This window comes from Rhipicephalus microplus, chromosome 4 (genome assembly GCF_043290135.1).
Source record: "Rhipicephalus microplus isolate Deutch F79 chromosome 4, USDA_Rmic, whole genome shotgun sequence".
NCBI classification, from domain to species: Eukaryota; Metazoa; Arthropoda; class Arachnida; order Ixodida; family Ixodidae; genus Rhipicephalus; species Rhipicephalus microplus.
In genome coordinates, this window is record NC_134703.1 from 30,037,775 (window position 1) to 30,061,082 (window position 23,308).

Here is a 23,308-nt window from a genome sequence, read left to right on the forward strand (position 1 = left end):
TTTCCCAAGAACTTTGTTGATGATTAGCTAAGTTTTACATCCAGCATATACAATTCGAACTGTATCGCGAATTACGTTACCAATATTGACATAGTCTAACAAAAGAAAAAGATCGAATTCCGTGGGGAATTCGGTCAAATGTTTTTTCTAAATCTATCTGGACCATCGCAATGTGATCGCTTGTGAGATCGAAGCACTCCAATACACTTCGTGCCTTGTGAATGTCTTGTGAATATAGTGCGCACTTTAATTCCACATGTCTGGTGGTCGCCTACAATGTTATTAATAACTGTGTGCAGTCTCCTTGCTAACACTTTCATCAAAATCTTGAAGTCGATATTTGATATACTGATTGGCCTGTACGATTTCACTTCACGTAATTTAACTGCGTCTTCAGTTTTTGGAATTAATATACTATGAGATAACAGAAAAGAAGGTGGCAGAACCTTCATGTCTAAAGCTTCGTTAAAAACCGGGCTGCCAGGAGCGGTGCTAGTTCGTGTTTAAATTCCTTATAAGAAGCGGCCGCTAACCTGTCAGGTCCTGGGGACTTTCCCGAATGGAAGGCAATGATTGCTTTTGCCACTTCCTCTTCAAAAATAGGAAATTGTAAGCTCTTTCATGCAATCTTCAACCTTTACCATTGATTTTAAAAATTCATTCTTGAATTCATCTACATTTACTTCACTTTTATAAAATAGCGTGGTGTATATTCATTGAAAGCATCCTCTATATAGCTCTGTTCACTTGTAGCATTACCCATGTATTCAATCTGATGTATAGCGTTCCGCTGAGCGTTTCGTTTTTCGAGACCGAGCATTCTTTTGGTCGGTTTCTCTGCTGCGGTCATTTTCTCCGCCCTTGCCCTTATCTGCGCACCACGATACTTCTCCTCGTCAATTTGTTCCAATTTTGACTTCACTGACCTTGTGTCATTAATGAATAAGCCTGGTGTTTTGCTTTCCTTTGCTAACAGTTCTTTCAGATTTAAGCGTACAGGGTTCTTTCTTCTTCACTCTTTGCGTGTTTTCTAACACTTGAGTGCTCTATAGCTTTCAATTTAATATAAACCTGTTTATATTGTTCCCATTTCACTCTACAATTGTTGTCTCCACTGTCAATGTTTACCAACGCCTCTCGAACACTGTCCATAAATATCTCATCTTCCAATAGATAGAATTAAGCTAACACATTTCCCAGTTAAATACTGATCTAGGTCTGTTTCTTTTGCCTATCACAAATAATACTAAGCAGTGATCATAAATGAAGTGGGGAGGACATTGTGCTCACTGATAATCGGAACTAATTCCAGTGACACGTAGGCCCTATCTAGGCGCGCATGACTGGAGCCTTGAAAATGCGTATACAGTGTCGGTCCTTTACCAATACACTCTGAAACATCCTCAAGGTCTAAGTCAGACATTAGATTCCTTAACGCAACTGTGCTTGAGTCGTTAAAATTGGATGTACTTGTTTTATCATCGCCACTGATCACAAAATTAAAATCTCCCAGCAGGATAATTATACGATCACATTCACAATAAGCACGAATTTCTTCGAATGTTGCGCACCGTCAATCATCTTTAACAGGTGCATATAAACAAATCACTCGCCAATTAAAAGAAAAGAAGACCAAATAACCGAAACAACAAACCTTCCTGGTGAATCAGACGTGACCTTTTGAACAGTGGCACCTAAACTATCCCACACAAAGATCACACACCCTGCCGACCTACCAACTGCATGACTGACGCTGGCACTGTAGCGTCCGGTGAAACGTTGCAGTCTATAGGCTCTCTGTGGCGTTCACGCTCTCCACTTTGGTTTCCTGGACTGCAATAATGTCCACGTCCTGGTCCACGGCTAGTCTGTAGAGTTGGGTCTCTTTCTTCCTGGAAGCCAATCCTCGTACGTTGAGCGTCGCTGCTTTCACGAACCCGCTCAGCGACGAGATCGGTGAGCGGGTCCAGGATGAGAGCCCTGCACTTTTACTTGTTGGGTTCTCGTCGTCCAGGGTGGATCCATGTTGTTCACCTTTAGTTTGCGCGGCCATCGTCAAGTTCGACGACTGCTGTTGGGCAGCGTTTCGCTTCTTGCCTCTGCTGACCACCTTCCACTGCGTTTCCGACTACACTTGCGTTTCGTCTAATTGAGCGCCGTCGTCCGAGTCGCGACGGCGTTTCGCAGACGCCAATTCTAATTCCATCCTTGGGATATCCATGTCGCCAAGCAAACCTCCATTTTCATGTGTTTCGTTCCCCAATGAATATTGTGAAGCCGAGTTTAGAGGAGTCGAAGTGGTTTTGGTCTATGACGCCGACATTTCAGGGCGCGTTGTTTGCAGCTGTGACGTGGCGTGCATCGCAGGCACAGGACGCGTCTGTTCTCTCGTCATCGAGGTACAGTCAGTGGCCGCTGGATTTCCCATCCTCCACACGGCGTTCGTGTCAAGGCCTGAAGAAAGTTTCTTAATTTTGTTCAGATGGTTTAAACCAGGCAATCGACGCGATCGGACGCGTCTGCACCGAGCTCCGGAGTTTTCCGATGTTTCAGTAGGAAGACGTGCCATAGCTCAAGATTTCTTGTACGAATGGTTTCTGCAAATCATACCGGTCCCGAGGATACAACTTTCCGACAGATATTGGTCACAATTTTCAAGTAAGCTTTTCATCTTTTCACGCCACGCCGGCAAGATCCGCCACTGGACGCCTAAGCCTAGCGACGCTACACCGAACGCCGCTGTCGCGGCCGCTGGGACACTGGCCGACATGGAAATCGAGGTCGACGGCGTCGAAATCTCTCTCGAAGAATGGTCAGACGATTCCTGGACACCACCTCAAGGTTTCCGAGCCCAGGCGAAACGTCACCAGGCACTTAAGCAACAAGCCCAAATGAACGACGCGCAAGTAAGCAAAGCCCCCAAAACTCCACCAACCCCCCGGCCGCCGCCGGAACTGAAACGCCATCCCTTGCCAAGACTGCCGTCGCACACGTACCACATCGTGGGACGCCCCAAGACACCCATTGACCTCACGCGCACATCACCCGGAGACTTGCAGAGAGCACTGCTTAAAGCGGCATCTCTGTGTGACCTGGACCCAGCCAAGCGTGATCAACTACGCATACACCCAAGGAATAACACTTTCACCGTTAGTGTGGCAACCACCGACCGAGCAATCGCGTACCAACGCATCACATCAATCCTCCTCGGAGAAGACCGGCAGATTGAGCTACACATGTACGCCCCGCCACCAGACGACGCGATACGAGGCATTTCTTTCTACGCCCACACGTTCCCCACCGATGATGAGACGCTGAAGGACCTTCAAGACAGCAACCCTGACTACCAAATAGTGGGTGGCCGACGCATGGGAAAAACGAAGAATTTACTTATAACGCTGCTCGGGGACCACCTACCTAGATGGCTTCTACACCGTGGAGGTCTCATTCGAGTATACCCTTTCCATCCCAAAGTAGACGCATGCTTCAACTGCCGGAAGACCGGGCACCGCTCCGATGTGTGCCCTCAACCTAGGCGCCGACGCTGCCCGCGTTGCGGAGAAGACCACGAGCCACCGCCGCAAGGAACGCCACCAACATGCCAAGCACGCTGTATCGTCTGTCAAGGAGGACACATGACGAACAGCTCAAGATGCGAGTACCGCTTCGCCAAAAAGTCTGAACCACTTAACGCAGCACAAGCAGGAAAGACGCTACAAACCGAGTCACCAGCGACGCAGCAAACCTCAAATGACGATAGCCCGCCTGCCTTGGACGAGCGTAACTACCCCAGTTTCGGGACATCACAAACGCCGACGAAACGCGACAGCCGATCGAAGTCACGATCTCGCCAGGGTCAAGCAGCCTCCCACTCTAGGTCCAAATCAAGAACCCGATCATCAAGTCGCATCCCACATGCTGATATATCCAAAGCACCACCAAGCAACCCTAGTGTATCATGGGCGCCAAGCGCAGCGTCTCCGCTGCCATCATCTCCCCCGCAGCCATCGAAACCGTGCGCCTCAACGCATGACCCGCTCGTCAAGGAACTTACGCAAACAATCAATGCGTTAAAATCCCAAATGGCGACGCAACAAGCTCAGATCGAAGTGCTCCTTGCGCAGAACCGCTCCCTAGAAAGTAAACTGGCAAAGGCCAGCCAGTCCGTGCATATAATTCAACTCAACAGCCCCAACCACCCGCAGCAGCCAAACGCAAAGCAACGACTTCCACGGAAACGCTGCAATCCGAAGAGGACATGACGGCGCGAATTATTGAAATGGTCAACGCATCCGTTGCTGAAGCCCTCCGCACGACAGTCCAAACCACGGTCGTCAACGCCGTTCGTGCCGCCGTAACAGAAGCCTTCGCAACCGTAGACTCACGCCTAACGAACATAGAGACACGGTTCTCAAACATGGAAGCCACCGTAAACAACACCGTAGCCGGATTAGAAGCACTCAGAACTGCCACAGACACCAGTTTTGCAGTAATCAAGCAAAGCATGGCCAGAGCACCAGCTATCACACGCAACCGAGTGACCTCTCACTCTTCCACCCAGCACAGCGAACCCACGACGGCCTCAAGTAATGCTCCAGCTGCTGCATCATGGCCAGCACCCACTTGACTATATGGCAGTGGAACTGCAGGGGCTTTCGTAAAAAGAAAGCCCACCTGCAGCTACTCGTACAAGAAACACAACTGCCCAATTGCCAAACGCCTCCAGACGTCATCGCACTACAAGAAACAATGGCTTCTGTCTCACTCCCTGGTTACATCGCTTTCCAACAATTCACCGACTCGCACAACCAAGAAGCCCCAAGTACAGGCACGCTCGTCCACAAGAGCCTCACGGCGAAACAACACGACTTAGAATTCTCGGACATTCCACACACGGTCGTTGAAATTCTTCCGCGAAAACGCTCGCACCAATCAGTCTTCATCCTCAACGTATATTGCGCACCTCGGGCACGCGCCGACGACTTCAACCTGCTCTTCCAGAAAACCACATCGCTTTCTCGAGGCGCACAACTGCTTATACTGGGCGATTTCAACGCCAGGCACCCTGACTGGGGCTACCTGCAGGCGAACAAACGAGGCAAGAAGCTATGGCAACTCGGTCAGGACCTCCGGCTCACTCTACTAAATGACCTGCAGCAGTCACCAACCCGCATAGGAAACAGCGTGTGTAGGGACACGTCACCCGATCTCACATACTGCAAGAATATTGCGCAGGCCAGATGGGAGAACACCTGTCAACTCGCTGGTAGTGACCACTACATCATTGCCATCCAGGTACAGACGTCCGCTGGCAAGAGAGTACACAACGCCCTCGCTCAAATCACGGAGTGGCCAAAATTTAGAGACATCCGTGAAAGTGAAGCCCCAGAACGCATAACAAACCTCAAGGAATGGACAGCCTCCCTAAACGACCACGTGCGACGCACAACGCGCGAAAGTAAAGCAGCAGAGGAAACGCCTGCCACAGACTCTCGTCTTCTCCACATGTGGGACGCACACGCCAGCCTGCTGCGCAGATGGCAGAAGCAGCGCTACAATAAGAAATTGCGTCGCCGCATACAGGCCCTCTCTGAAGAAATTGAGCGACACAGTACCTACCTCGCCCGCCAACAATGGGGCCAGCTGTGCAGCGGACTCAACGGACAGCTAGGCAACAAGAAGACGTGGCACCTGTTACGCCACTTACTGGATCCCGACGACTCGAAAACAGCCGCACGGCACAGACTTAAGCGACTTGTCCACCAACACCCCGGATCAGACGAAGATCTACTAATTGAACTGGCGGACAAATACATCAACCAAGCCCATCAACCAGCGACACCGCTACCACCCTATGAAGGTAAACCAAATCCAACTCTTGATGCCGACATCACAGAAGCCGAAGTGTATGCAGCCATTCTAAAGCTTCGCACAACTTCGGCACCAGGTCCAGACGGCGTCTCGAACAAAACAATCCGCAACCTAGACGCAAGGTCAGTAACTGCCCTTACTGAATATTTCAATGACTGCTGGCATGCCGGAAATATACCAGAAGAATGGAAGCACGCGAAAATAGTGTTTATACCAAAGCCCGGAAAAAAGGCAGACTTATCAAATCTTCGCCCCATCTCGTTAACTTCATGCCTTGGCAAACTATTTGAGCACGTGGTCTTGGCTCGGCTAGAAACACTTGCAGAAGAGCAAGACCTTTTCCCTCCAACCATGCTCGGTTTTCGCGCCCACTTATCTACTCAAGACGCCCTCGTACAAATCTACCACGATTTGTTGAAAGACCCCGTACGTGCGGGCACGCGAGCAATGCTAGGCATAGACCTACGCAAGGCGTTCGATAACGTAACACATGAAGCGATAGCCCAGCACTTGGCTTCAACAAACCCTGGGGAACGTATTTACAACTACGTGTGCTCTTTCCTCCAAGGCCGTACTGTGGAACTTTCCCTGATTGACAGCAACGCCACGAAGAGACTTGCCCTATCCAACAAAGGCACGCCACAGGGAGCTGTTCTTTCACCTTTCCTCTTCAACCTTGTAATGAGCCAACTCCCACAGTTACTAGACTGCATACCCAATATCCGACACACCCTATACGCGGACGACGTGACGGTATGGACCACTACTGGCTCCGACGGACAGATCGAGGAGGCACTGCAACGTGCTGTGGACACAGTGGCCGGATACGTCGCGTGTGCAGGTCTCGAATGCTCAGTGGAGAAATCTGAACTCCTCCTTCTTCGTCCTCCTGACTACCGTAAGGTTAAACACCCGCCACTACCAACCATCACTCTCAGAATGGCCGGATCCGAAATACCGATAGTGCAGCACATGCGGGTACTCGGCCTTCACGTACAAGCCGGCAGGGGCAATACCGTCGCACTAGAGAGGCTTGCGGTCACCGTCACTCAGACTGCCCGTCTGTTAGGAAGAATCTCCGCGCGGAAACACGGCATGAAAGAAAAGGAACTTCTCCAGCTGTTAAACGCCTTCGTAACCACAAGAATAACTTATGCCTTACCGTACCTACGACTCCTCCAGGCTGAAAAAGAAAAAGTAGACAGACTTATTCGCACAGTCCACAAGATCGCTTTGGGCCTCTCCCGCACCACATCGACCATGCACCTCCTCAGCCTTGGAATTCACAATACAATAGATGAACTTATCGAGGCTCACCGAACTGCACAAATTGAACGATTGCGTGGTAGTAAAACCGGAAGATGGATACTTCAACGTATCGGAATTCCCTCGTCACCAAGCGGACAAGACTTGATCTCGCTACCGCCTCTCCTCAGACAGCGCTTCATTGTGCAGCCGCTGCCGAAAAACATGCTGGCCGGCATTCATGACGGTAGACGATCAGCCCGCGCCAGAAACCTTCACAATACCTATGGTACGAACACAAAAGTGGCTCACGTCGACGCGGCAAGCTACCCAACCCCCAAACAAGCCTTTGCAATCAACGTCTCGTCGAAACGTACCCCAGTCGATATAGAGCCTACCACGAGGTGCGCCGGCTCCATACGCACACAAGACCCAACCGAGGCCGAAGAAGCTGCCATAGCACTCGCCGCAATGGCCGGTTTTGAAACAATTATCAGTGACTCCAAATCTGCTATCATCCGATTTGCCCGGGGCACTGTTTCCCCAACCACGGCGCGCATCCTCCGTCCTCTGCCCCGAGCGGCACGCAACGCCTCAGGCGACACTACTGCCAGCAGCACCGACGATGACGATCCTCGTTTAATCCAACTCATCTGGGTCCCAGCGCACGCAGGAAACCCGGGCAACGAAGCCGCCCACAGACAAGCTCGAGGACTCGTATGCCGAGCGGTGGGCCAGACTTCGGACCACGATATCGAAGCAACTGAAGCACTCATCACCTTTCACGACATCACACAGTACTACAAGCTATCAAGGCAAACCAGACCACCCCCGCACCCGGAACTAAACAAAGCTCAACAAATCACTTGGCGGCGGCTTCAAACGAACTCATTCCCTTCCCCGTACATATACAGGCACATATACCCTGCCTTATTCACATCTACGTGCACCCTTTGCAAGACCCAGACCGCAACCTTGGATCACATCATCTGGGGATGCAGCAAGGACCCTCCCCCACCAAACCTCCTAGGACAGTCACCTTCAAGTGAGGCCTGGGAGAGAATCCTCACGACCACAAGCCTGGACACCCAGCTCCGGGCCATCAAACGCGCTGACGAGGTGGCGACCAGGCATGGCCTGACAGCCCTCGCCACTTAGGAAACCGTCAGCTGCCTTAATGAAGTTGTTTACTACTACTACTTAATTTTGTTCAGCACCAGCGCATCGTCCAGTGTCGTTTGCTTCTGTGATGTTGATGGGAAAGATGCTTGTTCTGATTCCTCTTCGTCGTCCTGCAGCTCGGGCGTACGAGAGGCTGCACTCATCGTGCTCATGACCGAAAGAGTAGCATTTGCTCCACCTTGGAACTTTGCAATCGCGTCGCATGTGTCACGTGCTTCGGCACCGCAAGCACAAAGGAGGTCTTCCTGGCACTACGATCAGTGCCATACGGCTGCCAATACGCATTTGATGCGGCAGTTCATCTACAGAAACGCCGTCTAGTAGTTGCATGCGTATTACACGAGTTGTCGATTCAACTCCTTCAAAATCCTTGACTCTCCATCGGTCATCGGTCACCTCCTTGACGTCGCCGTATTCACAGAAGGCACGTCGAATAGCGTCTTTTGTAACATCAAACGCTATAGCCAGTGCAATTTCATCTTAACCTCTTGTCGCGTCGGGTCAATGACGAGGCATACCCGGTCTTTAACTTTGAGAACGCCTGTTTCTGTCAGCGCTTTCTTCGCTTGCTTGGTCTTCATGTTCAATAACCACACGCGCGATATCTTATACCACGATTCCACTTACTTGCTGTATGACGCCTAAGTCTTTACGAGGTTTCCTGAAGCCGTCGATGTGATATGGTCGGCCGCTGACGTCGCAGTGTAGAGCTACTGCACGACACATCGCTGCACCCTATGGCAACGAAGGTAGAATAATCCTCTAGTCTTTTGGAACGTGGGGAGACGCTATAACGCGGCCGGCATCGGCTGCTGTCGCTGTTCGGGGCGAGCTTTTCATCCCGCGTCTGCACCGACTGGCGTCCAGAAGCAGAATGCACTGTGCCATGGTCCCCAACATGGAAGCTCCTCGATCTCACACTTTCCTCTCACAGTGCTCTAGTAACGCATCATTGCCGTAGCCTACGCGAATTGCTCCTGCAACTTGTCATTGCTACGCATTCTTCCCATTCAGCACATTAATATATAGTAGAAGTGCAGTTTTGTTTACGTCTCAACACAGCGCGAGGTTGTGACCGTAGCCGAAGTATCGGCCTCGCTAACAGCCATGTAAAAAATTCCGCCATATCCACGAAGTGAATGATGATGAGTGGGCGAAGCTCCGGAGGTAAACCTGGTAAACCATGAATCCTCTGTACATTTTGCCCACTCGATTTTATTACATCGCTCCCCCTAGCGTACGTCGCCGCACTAAATCGAACGATTGCCTTCAACCAATGACACGCGCCATATGTGACATCATTCCTATTTTATAAGATCTCGCGTCTTTCATCAACTACAAGTACCGCTTTCTAGTTTATAACATCTTGCATCTTTTCATCATCAGCTACAAGTACCACCATCTAGTAAACACTACAAGAACTAAACGAGAGGTGGCTACATACAGGAGACGGTACCGCCATCTAGTGAACACTGCAAGAACTAAACTAGAGGTGGCTACATACAGGGGACGGTACCACCATCTAGTGAACACTGCAAGAACTAAACTAGAGGTGGCTACATACAGGCTACAGGGGACGCACAGCCCACGCCCTAAGGAGCTTCGCCCCTGAAAATAACTCTGTGACCCGCGCCTGCTTCGCCTGGCTGTAACATTACGTTTATGCTCGCCCCGAGAAAGATTGCGTCCGGGCTCAGGGAAGACGCACACGGCGCACGTTGCGTTTCCCTTTAGGTCCGGCTGCGGTTTTCAATCACTCTTTATTATGGCGCGTGATGGCGACCTTGGCCCAAGTCATGCGTCCAGTCTGCGACGCTCTTCTGACTGTCCCACCTTTAACGCTCTCACCGTGCACTACAGCCGCTACCGCAAGGGTTTGCTTAATTATTGATTATGAGTTAGTCATCGGGACGGAGATGCCCCGCCAAGCGTCAATGTGGGCGCATGCCCTATACCAATAGACATTGTGCAAGGTCTCTTACATCAGTGTACATTAAACATTCTACTACTTCCACAAGGACAAGTTTTACTTTCGTGTTGTGCCAATTCCTATGATGGGGGGATCAGCCATGCTTTCCGAATCAACCAGCCCTATATAGCGATGATGTACATATGCGTACGCGTTCCCTGGTATCATTTTGTCGCAGTGCTGCAATGGAAGCTGCTTTTGGACAGTTGCTGTTCACTTTCTCAGTGAACCTTTACAAGCAGCTTCTCAGCGCGGACAGTGCGGCCAACGCCAGCAACCTGCTGTGTTCGCCACTCACCATCGCGGCTGCACTGGGAATGACGCTTGCCGGCGCCCGCAACGACACCGCCAGGCAGATCCGAGCTCTGTTCGTCGAAGGCGTACGTCTTGACAACTGAATTAAAATAAATATAGCTGCGTAGTCACGTGAAGCGCTCTTGTACAACATTCAGTTCGCGCTTTGCAACGACCATGCTTCAAGGTGGCTCATATTCATTGTTGAACGTTTCCTCTCGGCTAGTCAGTGGACAATCGGACAGCACTTAAGCACCCGAGAAACTTTTGTAATTTTTAGACGTTTCCATTCAGTGCCCCTTTTCTTGGTCTTTGCTACAAATGACCTTCAGGTAATTCTGCAGAAATAATCTGTCTTTCTGGAGACGTCAGCGCTATTCCGAGGTCAACACATCGCAGTGAGCCATTGACCCTGTAGAATATGAGGAATGCTGCTGATTCTGGAACGTCGCGTATGCGTCCCGTGGTCCATCTCTTCTGGAAACACCGTTTCCAGAAGAGCTGTATCCGTCATCCCATCCTATATTCTATCTCTGTATTTACTTATTCTCTGTATTTCCTATATTCTCCTATATTCTCTGTATCTCTGTATTTATTTATTCTATCTCTGTATGTATTATTTTATTTCGCTAATGTTTGTTTTGTAATATACGTAATAATACACTCATCACATTGAGATCTTCACACTTCAGCCACGGCCACTTTGCCACAAGAAGCTCCCTGTATACTTCACAGATATCATCCCGAAGCGTCTCGAGCGGACTTCCCCGTGCCTTGGATGACGATGACGTCATCCACGACGCGTTCAGTTCTATTATTGGGAGTCTCAACTACGACACCGATGGAATGGAGACAGTGAGTCTTCGTTTTGCCAACCGGCTGTACGCGAGCCTCGACGTACGGCTGGCCCCGGAGTACGCGGCGCTTGTCAGCTCGTCGTACAGGGCCTCGGTGGCCAACGTCGACTTCGCCAACGACCCCGAAGCCACGAGGCGTGCCGTCAACGGCTGGGTGTTCCAGGAGACGGCGTCCAAGATTGTGGAGCTGCTGCCGCCAGGTTCGGTGGACTCGGGCACGTGCGTGGCGCTTGTGAATGCCGTCTACTTCAGAGGCAGCTGGGCGGAGCTGTTCGATCCCGAGCTCACTGCCGAGGAGCCCTTTTATGAGACGCCCACGCGCAGCCGCAAGGTGAAGATGATGTACAGGACGGGACGCTTCGCCGTCGGGCGCCACGAAGGCCTTGGAGTTAGCCTGGTCTCGATTCCGTACAGGCAAGAAAGAGTTCATTTTCACGCTCCTCAGGCGCCCTCGATGAACTTGACATTATATTTTCTTTCTTTACGCGTCACGCTCCTCAGGCGCCCTCGATGAACTTGACATTCGATTAGGTTCGGTGCTGGCAGAACTTGCCTATCTACGTAACCATTTTGTCGTACCAACGGCAGCGGTAATTTCAAATGAGGACGAGGAGCCACATCTGCCACCTCGCTCCTTCTCTTCAAGTATGCTCACTCCTACGAAAACCCGTGTGCTCAGATTTGGGTGCACGTTAAAGAACCCCAGGTGGTCTAAATTTCCGGAGCCCTCCACTACGGCGTCTCTCATAATCATATAGTGGTTTTGGGACGTTAAACCCCACATATCAATCAATCAACTCCTACGAAAAAAAAAACACAAAATGAAATGGTTGATTGTGTGTTGAAATTCAATCCTGCAAAAAAAGAAAATGGTTTTCTCGATTTGGTCATCTGTATACCTTAGTTCCTTGCTATTTTACCATAACAGACGGGAAGCGCTTTTTGCCGTATATAGTGAGCTCTCAATACAGTAAATACTGTACTATTTATCGGCATTTCTCGCAGAAACAAGAACGTTTCGATGGTCGTGCTGCTGCCGGACAAGCTAGACGGTCTGGATGACCTCGAGCGGCTCATGACGCCCTCTCAGCTGTCCACCATGATCAACAATATGAGCAGCATCACCAAGGTATTCGGGCTATGCCGGTACATGTCTCGTCCCAATAGTTTATTTAACCATTAATCAGTGTCGAATCTCTTATCAGTGCGCACGTAAAGAGACCGTTTCGAACCGTCTCTTGACAGAACACCTGATCAGAAAGGGCGTACCACACTAACTTGTGGGCGGCTACCTCCCTGTCCCCCAAACATAAAAAAATTTGGGCGTATATTGTGCCCCGTACCTTTACTCAATCGGGCCTTTCATATAATATTTTAATGCGTGGTGTAATTGCTACGCCTGCTCTCTGACAACAATGGCGACTAAGTTTTGGCGCTAAATTTCCTATTTGCTTCTCATCTTTACCTTGCAAAGCGAGGGACCAACGCCACCCTCTTGTGAAAGGTACGTCATTGATTCATTTTTTTTTCTTCTTTGTGTGCATTATGGAGCTCAGTTTCTTTGGGACTCGACCAATGGTGAGCGGTGGAGGAGACAGCGGTGAGACTGGCCCCTCCTAATTAATCAAAAACCTTGTCCACGCCTATGCTTCTTCTCAGAGAAGGCTCTTTAGGCGCCGCCATGGGCTGTTAACATGCGTGGCCCACCAAAAATGCTTTACTAAGGCTGTGACGTCGGCTATTGTACCCCGCCTAACAGCCCAGACAGGAGGTGATCCTCGTCTCCGTTAAAATGATCTATATGAGGAAGACACGACTGCGTGCTGAAGGTGTGCCTCATGCCGAGTACGCATCCCTCTTTGCATCATGATGTCGCGTGCAGGTCCGTCTAAAGCTGCCCCGCTTCAAGTTGTCGACGACCTCTGACCTGCGTCGTCCCCTGTCAGCGATGGGTGTCACCGATCTGTTCACTTCGCGCGCCGACCTCTCGGGCATCACGGTGAACCGCGGCAAACCGGGCTGCGGTGGCTCCCCACGCGGTGCTGGCGTGTCGGTGGCCCTGCACCGAGCCGCTCTCGAGGTGACCGAGGAAGGCACCGAGGCGGCGGCAGGATCGGCTTCGGTCGTCACGCGCCGTGATCTGCGCGCTGTCGATTTCACGGCCGACCATCCGTTCATGTTCCTAGTGCGAACACACAAGCCAAGCACAGTCGTGCTCTTCGTGGGGAATGTGCGCCATGTCCAAGACGTTGACGCTTGACTGAAAACGATGTGCTCAGCGAGAAGCACTCATTTTTTTATCTTGACCTTTATATTCTATCGTTTTTCTGTACTCACAACTTGTACATTTGCCTGTTGTGCAGTTAGTCGTTTATAAATACTTACGTCAATTCGTTTTTTATATATATACAAAGCAAACCTTCAGAATATTCGCAGCAGGCAAAGGGAAGCGATGCTAAGATGCCAGTATACAAGGTTACACGATGTTTTTATTTTCTTCCTTTTTCGTAAGTTCACGCATTCTCCCCAATTTTACGCCTATGGCTTGTTATAGCCTCAAGCTGGGGCTTTTTTATTGCGCAGATAATTTAACTCGTCAAGTGCGCAATTTTCAACACAAACGCGGGGCGTAAATGTTCCGCTGCTGTTCATATGGTAGTAAATTGCTCACAGAGTGTGGTGTACTTTTTGAAAGTCGTGTTACTCGGATATAACGTGAGTACAAGTTTTCCCAGTGCCTTCCCGTCCATTGAATTCACATTAAAACCCGTGTACCCCTAACCGGCAAAAGGTAGACTATACTTGACAGGCAGATATTAAGTTAAAGCTTGCAGCCATTGAAGAATCCGAGGCTGAAAATAAGAATGCCGTTGATGACCTAAGCAGACGCGCAATGTCGACGGAATCTAAGTTATCTAGTTTTGATCAGGCTTCTGCGACTGTAATAGAGAGTAAAAATGCATGTTACGACCAGCGTCGTCTTATTACGTCATTGATAATACGTCATTGATATCACGTCATTGAGCTTGAAAAGCGGAGCCGACGCTACAATCTCGTGTTTTATGACGTCACGGAAGCTGATAACACTGAGAAAAGCGCAGATTCAGGGCGTAAAATACTTGAACTCTGTGAATCTCTACGTAGCTTGTGAATTGAACGCGTGCATGAATGTATAAGTATACAAATATATATGCAAGTATACAAGTATATAAGGTAATAAAAATAAAGTTGTCGAATGTAATGCGCTTATTCACTGAATTAAGCCAACAATAATCTTAGAAACCGAGTAAAGGTTAAGTGTCTAAATAACATACAATGAGAAGTTTTCAGGCAACTACACGTATTACAGAAAAGGTGAAAATTCCGGAAGTGGCGGAGTTTTTATACTAGTAGGAAAGGTCCTTTCATATGTCGAGTTGCCTGTTCAAGTCGGTGAATGTGATGCTATCTTTTGTCAAATAATACTTTCTCATAAACATGCTCTAGCATGAATCTGGTTTCTATATGCCACCAGAACAGTGGCTGTACCATGCACCAGATTCATCAGTTGATATTTAACTCCAGAAGTTCGAATTGCAGATTACTGTACACAAAGTAATTGATAATTCAGTGGCTTGTGCGAGTGAAGCTTTGCATATGGCTGCATCGTGTGATGGGTGGAGTGCTTTTTACCATGAGCAATTATGCACGTGAAATATTTGCTAACTAATTCACCCACGAGGTGGTCTTAAAATGTGCGCAGTAACGTGTGTGCGTTGTGTACCAGGTGGTGTTATGCTATATGGTTGGGAGCGAAATACCACCCAATTATTGGCCTATCCCCCACAGCAGGTGCGGACCACAAAAGAATGCATGTGAATAAGAACAAAATCATCTCGTACGCGACCGAAAAATCGACGAAGATGCAAAAAATAGATTAATAATAAAAATTTCCGGGTCCGAACGAGGATCGAACTCACGCCGGCAACGGGTCAAGCGAGTGTTATATCACATAGTCACGAGATTTGTGGAAACTGATTAAAGAAAGATTGATTGATATGTGGGGTTTAACGTCACAAGACCACCATATAACTATGAGAGATGCCATAGTGGAGGGCTCCGGAAATTTCGACCACCTGGGGTTCTTTACCGAGCGCCCAAATCTGAGCACACGGGCCTGCAGCATTTCCGCCTCCATCGCAAATGCAGCCGCTGGCATTCGATCCCGTGATCTGCGGGTCAGCAGCCGAGTACCTTAGCCACTAGACCACCACGGCGGGGCTAAGAAAAGAACAACAATGAGTAATAAAAGTAACACTGGGAGTGTCATGTAGTGGAAGAGGTCTGCTAAACGCATTATATATGTTGTGAGGAAGAAGCGCAGGAACGCAGACCTATTCATTTATGGGAAGAACCATCGACAGAGTGAACAACTGCGTAGGTTCACGTACCTGTTATACGAACGCGCAACGGGCCATTCCCTGATTCGCCAAAGAAATAATTATGTCCTAGTGGGTGAGCCCTTGACGTAGCTTGCAATAAGCATTTAAGGGTGTTTTGAAACAGCCAATGTTAAAGTCGTCTCTGTCGTCGCGGCACAGTTGAGTCATGCACAAGTTGGCTAGCAGCTCAGAAAGATATATGTGCACGAGGCCTGATTACGCCGTCGAAATCACTTTTGAAAGCGAAGGTCAAGCGTCTTCCTGTTTTTTTGTGTTTTTTTTAACTGTTTGTATAGCGTTCGCTCCCGTAAACCCAGCGGGGTGACCGACATGTCGGTAATGAAATGAATCAAATCGATATAGCCAACTTGAATGTTTCCAATGCATGTATTAAGAATGTACAAAATTAGTATCACTTGCAGTACAATCATATCACAATCTAGATGTAATTCATAAAATCAATGGAGGGAAAAGTACAGTAAAAAGGGTAATTATTGTCGTGCGTTGTATATTTTTACGTTCTGACTGCGTTATCCTGCCAACAGAAATATTCTGGTCACCTGTATTTTAATGGGCAGAAATAATCTTTTTAATTTAAAGCGTCGTTTGACCTTGTGAACTGTCATTTAATTCAATTGCCTTATGGTAAATCAATCGGTGACGATTGATTTTGACAGCCCATAAATATATAAAATTCGTAACTTTTAACACGAAAGTGTTTGATGACGGGGTCCACGAAAATCTGACGTATTTCTATAAAAAATGACGTCGTAAAAAGCCACGCGACAAGATGGTACAGAAAAAAAAGCCACCCGCCCACATCTTACCACGGCAGGATGGGAAAGGGGGGGGGGGGAGGAACTCGAGTAAATGCGTCACAGATTGGTGGGAGCTTCACGTGAAGGTTGCGTGGTTGGGTATGGTTTGGGAATGGCTAATTCTTATTTCGTCTTTATTATTCTTATTTATTGAATTAAGGAGAAACGAAGGCAAAGAGTGCAAAGCTGAAGTGTATCTTCATTGCTTGGTGCCATGGTTGTATTGGAAAGCCAAGACGTCATTGACTGAATTCCGAACGCGCGCTCTGCCGCTTTATATACACACCACCCATGTTCGAGGGAGAGGAGTATGGAAGGATAGGTCCGCACCCCCCTGCTCATGCTCAGTGTAATGAAAATTATGAACAGACCACGTTCGTCAACGCTTGTTGTGCGTGCCATGCGAGGAGAAATGGAGTCTGAGACGATGGGGGAACAACACACACGATGTTTATAACATAAAAAGAAGGAAAGTTACACACAAATGTAGTACATGAACATGACGAATCAGCTAAGCTATTGTGAAAACAATACACGCGAGTTTAAAAAACAAAGGCGAGGAACCTCATGCATGGTACGCGGGATGGATGGTATGACGGACGCTGAGGTGCAGGGCAAGTTGCGGGCAAGTTGCGGGCAAATGGCTCACATGACGACGAGCGATGCTCTGATTACGACGGCACTTTACGGCGTGGGTCCGACTACAAAGGCAGTCAACCCACATCGGAGACGCGATGTTCCATGCAGGGAATGGCCAGCCCGCCCAGCGAACAGCTTGCGTCGAGGTGCGATGCTCGGCGCAACTGTTACCATTAGCCAGGTCACGTCCGTCGCTGTGCCGAATGGCTGACCGTGGAGACGCCTCGCCGAGATCCGTGGTGCCCTCGGAAGGAAAAGAACAGCAGGCCAGGCCGCGCCGCGAGATGCACTACTCGTGCCGGCGGCACCGCCCCAACTGCTGGTTGAACGCAGTAGCGTGGACCGCCACGGTCCCAGGTCGGAACCTGAATTACCGGCGTCCGACGCTTCGGCTAGCTGTCTTCCGTCTCCCGCTGCTTCGGCTTGTCCCCAGCCACAAAGCTTCTCGCCACGTAATCCTCAAAGGTGGGCCAATCATGGCACGCCACCTCTATGGGCCACCACATTCGGCTTGCTGAATGCCCGTCTGGAGCGACAGTTTTGCAGATGTCTTCTTGGGCCCGTACAAGACGAGCCGAGCATGCTCAGTCGGGGTGTGGATGGCGCCACCGACGCCGAGGCGTGGCATCGTGCAACTAACAAATGCTCCACATTTAAAAATTTCCATCAGTGGGAGTCGAACTAATGACCTTTCGGTTCGTGGCACTGATGTTTGCATTCTATCCGCGTTAGTCTTCGGGATGTAGATGTACCACCATGTCTCATCGTGGATGCTGGGAGGCGGCACTCACCAGCTACGAGCTGGCCTACCAGTTTTGGGCAGTCCGGCAAGCTGAAGATGCCGCCCGGGTCCAAGGACTTCGAGCGGTCATCTGAGGCACCACCATCATAATCGACGGAGGGTGGGAAGGGACAGGGGTTAGCTTCCTTTCCTCCCCCCCCCCCCTCGCCCGGTGAAAACTGCCAGACTTCAAATAAAGTTCATTCATTCATTCATTCATTCATTTATACCAATTCCTTAAACATAGGGATCAACCACGTCTTTTTTTTCCCTTAGAATTTTTGGAGATTGCACTTTAAATTCGATGGTAGTATTTAAGCATGTATTCTTGAGGATTTGAACCACTGAGAATATGAAGCATAGAGGAGCAAGATGGTACGAACAACGCTTCCAGTGCTACCGACCACTGGGTTTTCTTCCCAGTCTTTTATTAGTCTCAGCTTGTATTAAAATTTATGATATGGTGTTTATTTAAACGTATGAGTCTTGATCGATCCTATATAGCGTTTCATATCGTTTTTGTTAATTTATTTTCTTTGTTAACGCATTTCAATTAGTTAGGTCAATCACCTCGTTGGTATGAGTCAGTTTCATTAAATGACAACAATGATGATGACGAAAACATTAAAACCAGCAACACAACAGCAACACCACAACGACGGTGCTTTATTGAAAATAACCATATTTTAGGATAACCTGGTGGGCATGCGCAGCTCAAAGGCACAACACCACCAAAGAACGTTGTACTGATGGAGCTGCATTTTTGCATGCTGATGTAAATGGCTTCGATAATTTCGCGCTCATGTTGCCCTTCACTCTACGAAGAGCTTTAAAAGTAAAAATACAATAAAAACAAAGGTAAGATGAAGCCACATTACCGACAACGGTGAGGCAAATTTGCTCCGCCAGAAGTGTTGAAATAATAGAGGTGCCCGATACACTGACTTCATTGGCCGATGTGTACGTTTTCTGAGGTCAACGGAATCACGTAAGCTGTAATGTGTGTAAATGAAGCAAAGGTGGACAATTGTTCAATTTATAGTATATAGAGCAAAGGTTGATCGTCATCATGTACAAACATGTTCTGTATGGAGCTTTCGCTACTATGTTCAGGTGCGAAACGTATAGACTATTCCCGCAGAAACGATTTCGCAGCAAGTTTCTCGTGAAGGTTCTTCTGGAGCTGGGAGCCAGCCAGCCAGCCCCAGCCAGCCCCAGCCAGCCAGTCGGTCGGTCGGTCGGTCGGTCGGTCGGTCGGTCGGTCGGTCGGTCGGTCGGTCGGTCGGTCGGTCGGTCGGTCGGTCGGTCGGTCGGTCGGTCGGTCGGTCGGTCGGTCGGTCGGTCGGTCGGTCAGTGAGTCAGTCAGTCAGTATCATGTCAACATAACCGAATCTCAATGCACTCGATAGTTCTATGGAGTAGATAGTCAGTCAGTCAGTCAGTCAGTCAAACTTTTATTGGAGTCCTGGGGAGGAGCTCTTGTAGGAGCCCACTGAAGGCTTCGCCTGTGACGGTGACCGAAGCCAGAGGCCCTGAGTTGGTCCACCGATGCAGCGCTGGAGATGCATTGGTTAAACTCTTCCTCGGTGATTAGTTATCTTCTGATTTTATCGCGTAAGCTGGGACACCACCACATAAGGGGCTGAAATGTGGCTAATCGGCCCACACTAAGGACAGTTAGGGGAACTATCTGTATACGAGGCCATAGGCCAGTGTTGGGAACGTCTCCGTTTGGATTAATGAAAGAGCGATTTTCTTACTTCTGATTAGATCACTGTGCAGAGCTTGTGGTGATCTCCTGTCCAAGCGGTAATGAGAAGTAATCTCATTGAAGGTTGTTTTTGAAGGGTCCCCGTCGGTGACATCGACAACTCCTACCCCGTTGGAGGACGGGGGACCCTGATGCCCGAGGTGGAGGGAGAGGTCTCGCGCGCGCTACTTTATTAAGGTTGGCGATGCCGTCAACAGCAGTTTTTTTTCTCTTCAATATCTAAGAATCAGCACGAAATTCAACAACCAGTGCACAATAGAAACAAAAGACAACGAAATGTCACCTTTCTTGTCCCTTGTCCGTTCTGAGGATTGTTGAAGCTGGATCACCAAATAGCCCTATACCTTGAACCTTGCATCAGCACGAAAACAAAACCATTGACGTTGTCAATAAAAATATATTTTGCTTACTGAATGCTTCGAGAATATATGTTGAGCTTTTACGCTGACGTGAACAAGGTCAAGGCGCCAAAAGTACCAGACGAAAAAAAATGAAGACGACGAGTATGAATTTAAAGCATGTTTACACGGGCTCCGAATTATTTACATTTAATTTCTGCTCGCAGAGATTTATCATTACGATATACGAAACTAATATTGGTATGGAGCGCTGGGCAGCTCTTGCTTGGATGCGGTATGGGATTGTGTACAAAGCTTGAGGTCCCGAAACACTGTATCACATACTGTCATTTGGTTTGTAACAATCTTCCCAGTGTGATTAGAATACAATGTACGGAGATGAATTGAAGATTCAGGGGACCGATGGGAGAGTCATATACTTGATACATCGCTGCGATATGCATCTCGAAAGGTTTCCCTCACAATGGCGCCGAAGCAGCTCTATACCTTCGTTTCTCCGTTGTTGCGCGTGTTTCCTTTAAAAGGACAGCCAACGAACGGTATGCTCTAAACCAAAGCGACCAGCGCAACAGCTGGAAACACAACGATAGCCAAGAGCAGACAGGTCAACGGGGAGCTCAGCCATGAACGAGACGTTCGCTGGAGTCCTGCGGGGCTGTTTAACGCCGGTTAGTGCGCTTTTGCTTGCCATACTAAGGGATCAGCATGTTAATTTACGAGATACATCAGAAATGAAGCGTTAAAAGCGTGCGTATCTGGGCTGGTTTCTTACAACTTGCTCGGAAGGCAGCATAAAAAAACTGTACTGACGACAGTCCTCCACTCCTTTATAAACGCAACTGTGTTATAAACAGTGTAATCGCTTCCGCTCAGATGGAACCACTCATCGGATACCAGCGGGACCCTAATGGAACAGTTGTTGCCTCAGGGCTGGGCGGATACGTCTACAACTTGCTTGTGAACTCTCTGAAAATCAAGTGAGTCTACTCGTGCGCCATGCAGATATACCTTCGGTTCGCTCTGCAATTTAAAGAAGTTACACCATCCCCCACTAAACGAAACCATGAGTAGTTGCGATGAAGCGGGCGCTAACGCTTAACGGCGGCGAGACGTTGGCACTCATCGTGGCGTTGCGACTGAGAGAAACCTGGGGATGCACAATGTAACGCAGTGATGTACCGACGTTCCCTACTGGAACATGCCAATCGCTGCTAATAGGCAATGAGACACACAAGACTCCGATATGACACAGCGACCCGCAGTCTGCTTTTCCTTAACGCGCACGCTGCGAATTTTTATTGTTCAACAACGCAGTGACAAAATATTCTACCATCACTTGAGGTGAAGATCTTGTGCCAATGTATACGGGGTGGCCAGTGAACGGCCGTGGAGCACGAGCGGTCAGTCTTTTTTTTTTTCAGTCAAGAAAGTCGTTAGTAGACGCGGCCTGCGTCGTCGGTCGTCGTTGTGAGACGAGAGAGGGAGGGAGCGTAGGAGAGGAGATAGAGGAGGGGACATGCATGCGCAGTGGAGCACGGAGGCCAGCGGATCAAGCTCGTTCATAAGATGCTTCGTATCGAAAAAGAAATTTATATCCTTTGATAAAGTGTATCGTGTTTGGCATATTTTGCAGGCACGTTGTCCTGATTCCAAGGGACCACGTCTATGCGGGCACGTTCCCCAATGGAAGCTGGGCGGGCTGTCTTGGAATGATTAGCCGCAACGTGAGTTTCGTCTGGGCAACACAAGTTTCGTCAAAGACACCCCGCAGTCTTGCTGAAAATGATATCACGAAAGGGAAAGAACAGGAGGTTGATTATTTATTGTCCAGGAAACACACACTCACGCAGGCACACACACAATCACTTCTTAATTACATTATCCACTTCTTACTTCATTTTGTAGTGCTTATAAGTAGACCGCATACATGTCTTCTGTCATGCATGGAGCCGCGAGGCACGCCGGTTGGATTTCTTGCTTTGCTGGGTGTTTTTCAACCACTTGTGGTGACACCGATGGTCCTTTTTTTTTACATTTGATCGGATAGCTAAGGATTTTGCTTTAAGAATTCTCTCTCGGCTATTCGCCGTTCCTGGGCAGGAGGCCGACCTAGCGATAGGGCCCATCCTGCCTACCATCGCCCGCTTCGGGGTTGCTGAGCCACTGCCGCAGTACTACTTCATCCGTCTGACCACGTGTGCTGGAACAAAGCGACTATTCAAGACCGACGTGTTCGGTTACGTCACCGCTTTGGACTCACAGGCAAGTGCATTTCTCTATTCCGTTTTGCACGCTATTTGAGGTATCTCATTGCTCCACGAGTTTGAAAGGCTCGTGGTGCATTAGAACTTAAATTGTAATGTAAATGTGAAGAAAGAAAAAGTGGAGAAGATAACTTGCCACCGACAAGATCCGAGCCGGCGACCTTCGAATAACACGTACGATGCTCTATACCACTTAGCTACGGTGGCGATCATCCTCCTCGTTTACTTTATAGAGTATATATGTGCATTTGAACGCGGAGCGTTTGTGGACGAAAAGATAAAAAAAAACTTGGCCCCGTATCTGCATTTAATCTGCAAATGTCGTCGAAAAACGATAGTCTTGCGTGTGGAGAGAGTGAACAAAGCATTTATTTGATGTTCTGTGCAAGGAATTCGGTGAATGGTATTCTGAAGGCGCTGCGTTAGAATACCTCGCGTAACGCGGAGGCGAACGAGTGCATCAAGTCATGTCACACTTGAGACATGAGCGCCATCTGGCGGTTTTTTTTGGAAAGAAAAGCACGTGGCTCTGAGATGGGTGTGCGCGCCCGTCTCAGAGGTGATAAGGTGTAGGACGCAATGCGACGGGTAGGTGCCACCACCGTCTAGTCTTAGCAAAGCGTTGGAAACACTCGCCTTTTCGTGCAAGCGTGGCATGGTCAGCGCAGCGTAATAAGCGCTACGGCCTTTTAAATTACTTATGTACGCCTTTTCGAGTAAAAGGCGCACATGCAGAATATCTACGTGTTGTTATGATGCCCCAGACATGCGCAATGACTGATTTTTAATTGATAATTGCACAAGTATGAACGCTAAATCTTGAGCTACAATGGTGGG

General features: G+C 48.9%; 1 protein-coding gene across 1 annotated transcript; it reads left to right on the forward strand.

The window, feature by feature from the left end:
- Positions 1–10,452: 10,452 nt before the first annotated feature.
- LOC119171589 (iris) lies at positions 10,453–13,678 on the forward strand. Its single transcript, XM_037422366.2, has 4 exons — positions 10,453–10,647; positions 11,297–11,832; positions 12,424–12,547; positions 13,301–13,678. The coding sequence occupies exons 1-4, from the start codon at positions 10,453–10,455 to the stop codon at positions 13,676–13,678; spliced, it is 1,233 nt and encodes a 410-aa protein (XP_037278263.2).
- The last annotated feature ends 9,630 nt before the right edge of the window (positions 13,679–23,308 follow it).

Bases quoted from the DNA above. Each gene is read 5' to 3' on its own strand.
- LOC119171589 (XM_037422366.2), top strand. From the start codon at position 10,453: ATGGAAGCTGCTTTTGGACAGTTGCTGTTCACTTTCTCAGTGAACCTT. The intron at 11,833-12,423 runs GCAAGAAAGAGT...CATTTCTCGCAG, and splicing joins CTGGTCTCGATTCCGTACAG to AAACAAGAACGTTTCGATGG. The intron at 12,548-13,300 runs GTATTCGGGCTA...TGTCGCGTGCAG, and splicing joins ATATGAGCAGCATCACCAAG to GTCCGTCTAAAGCTGCCCCG.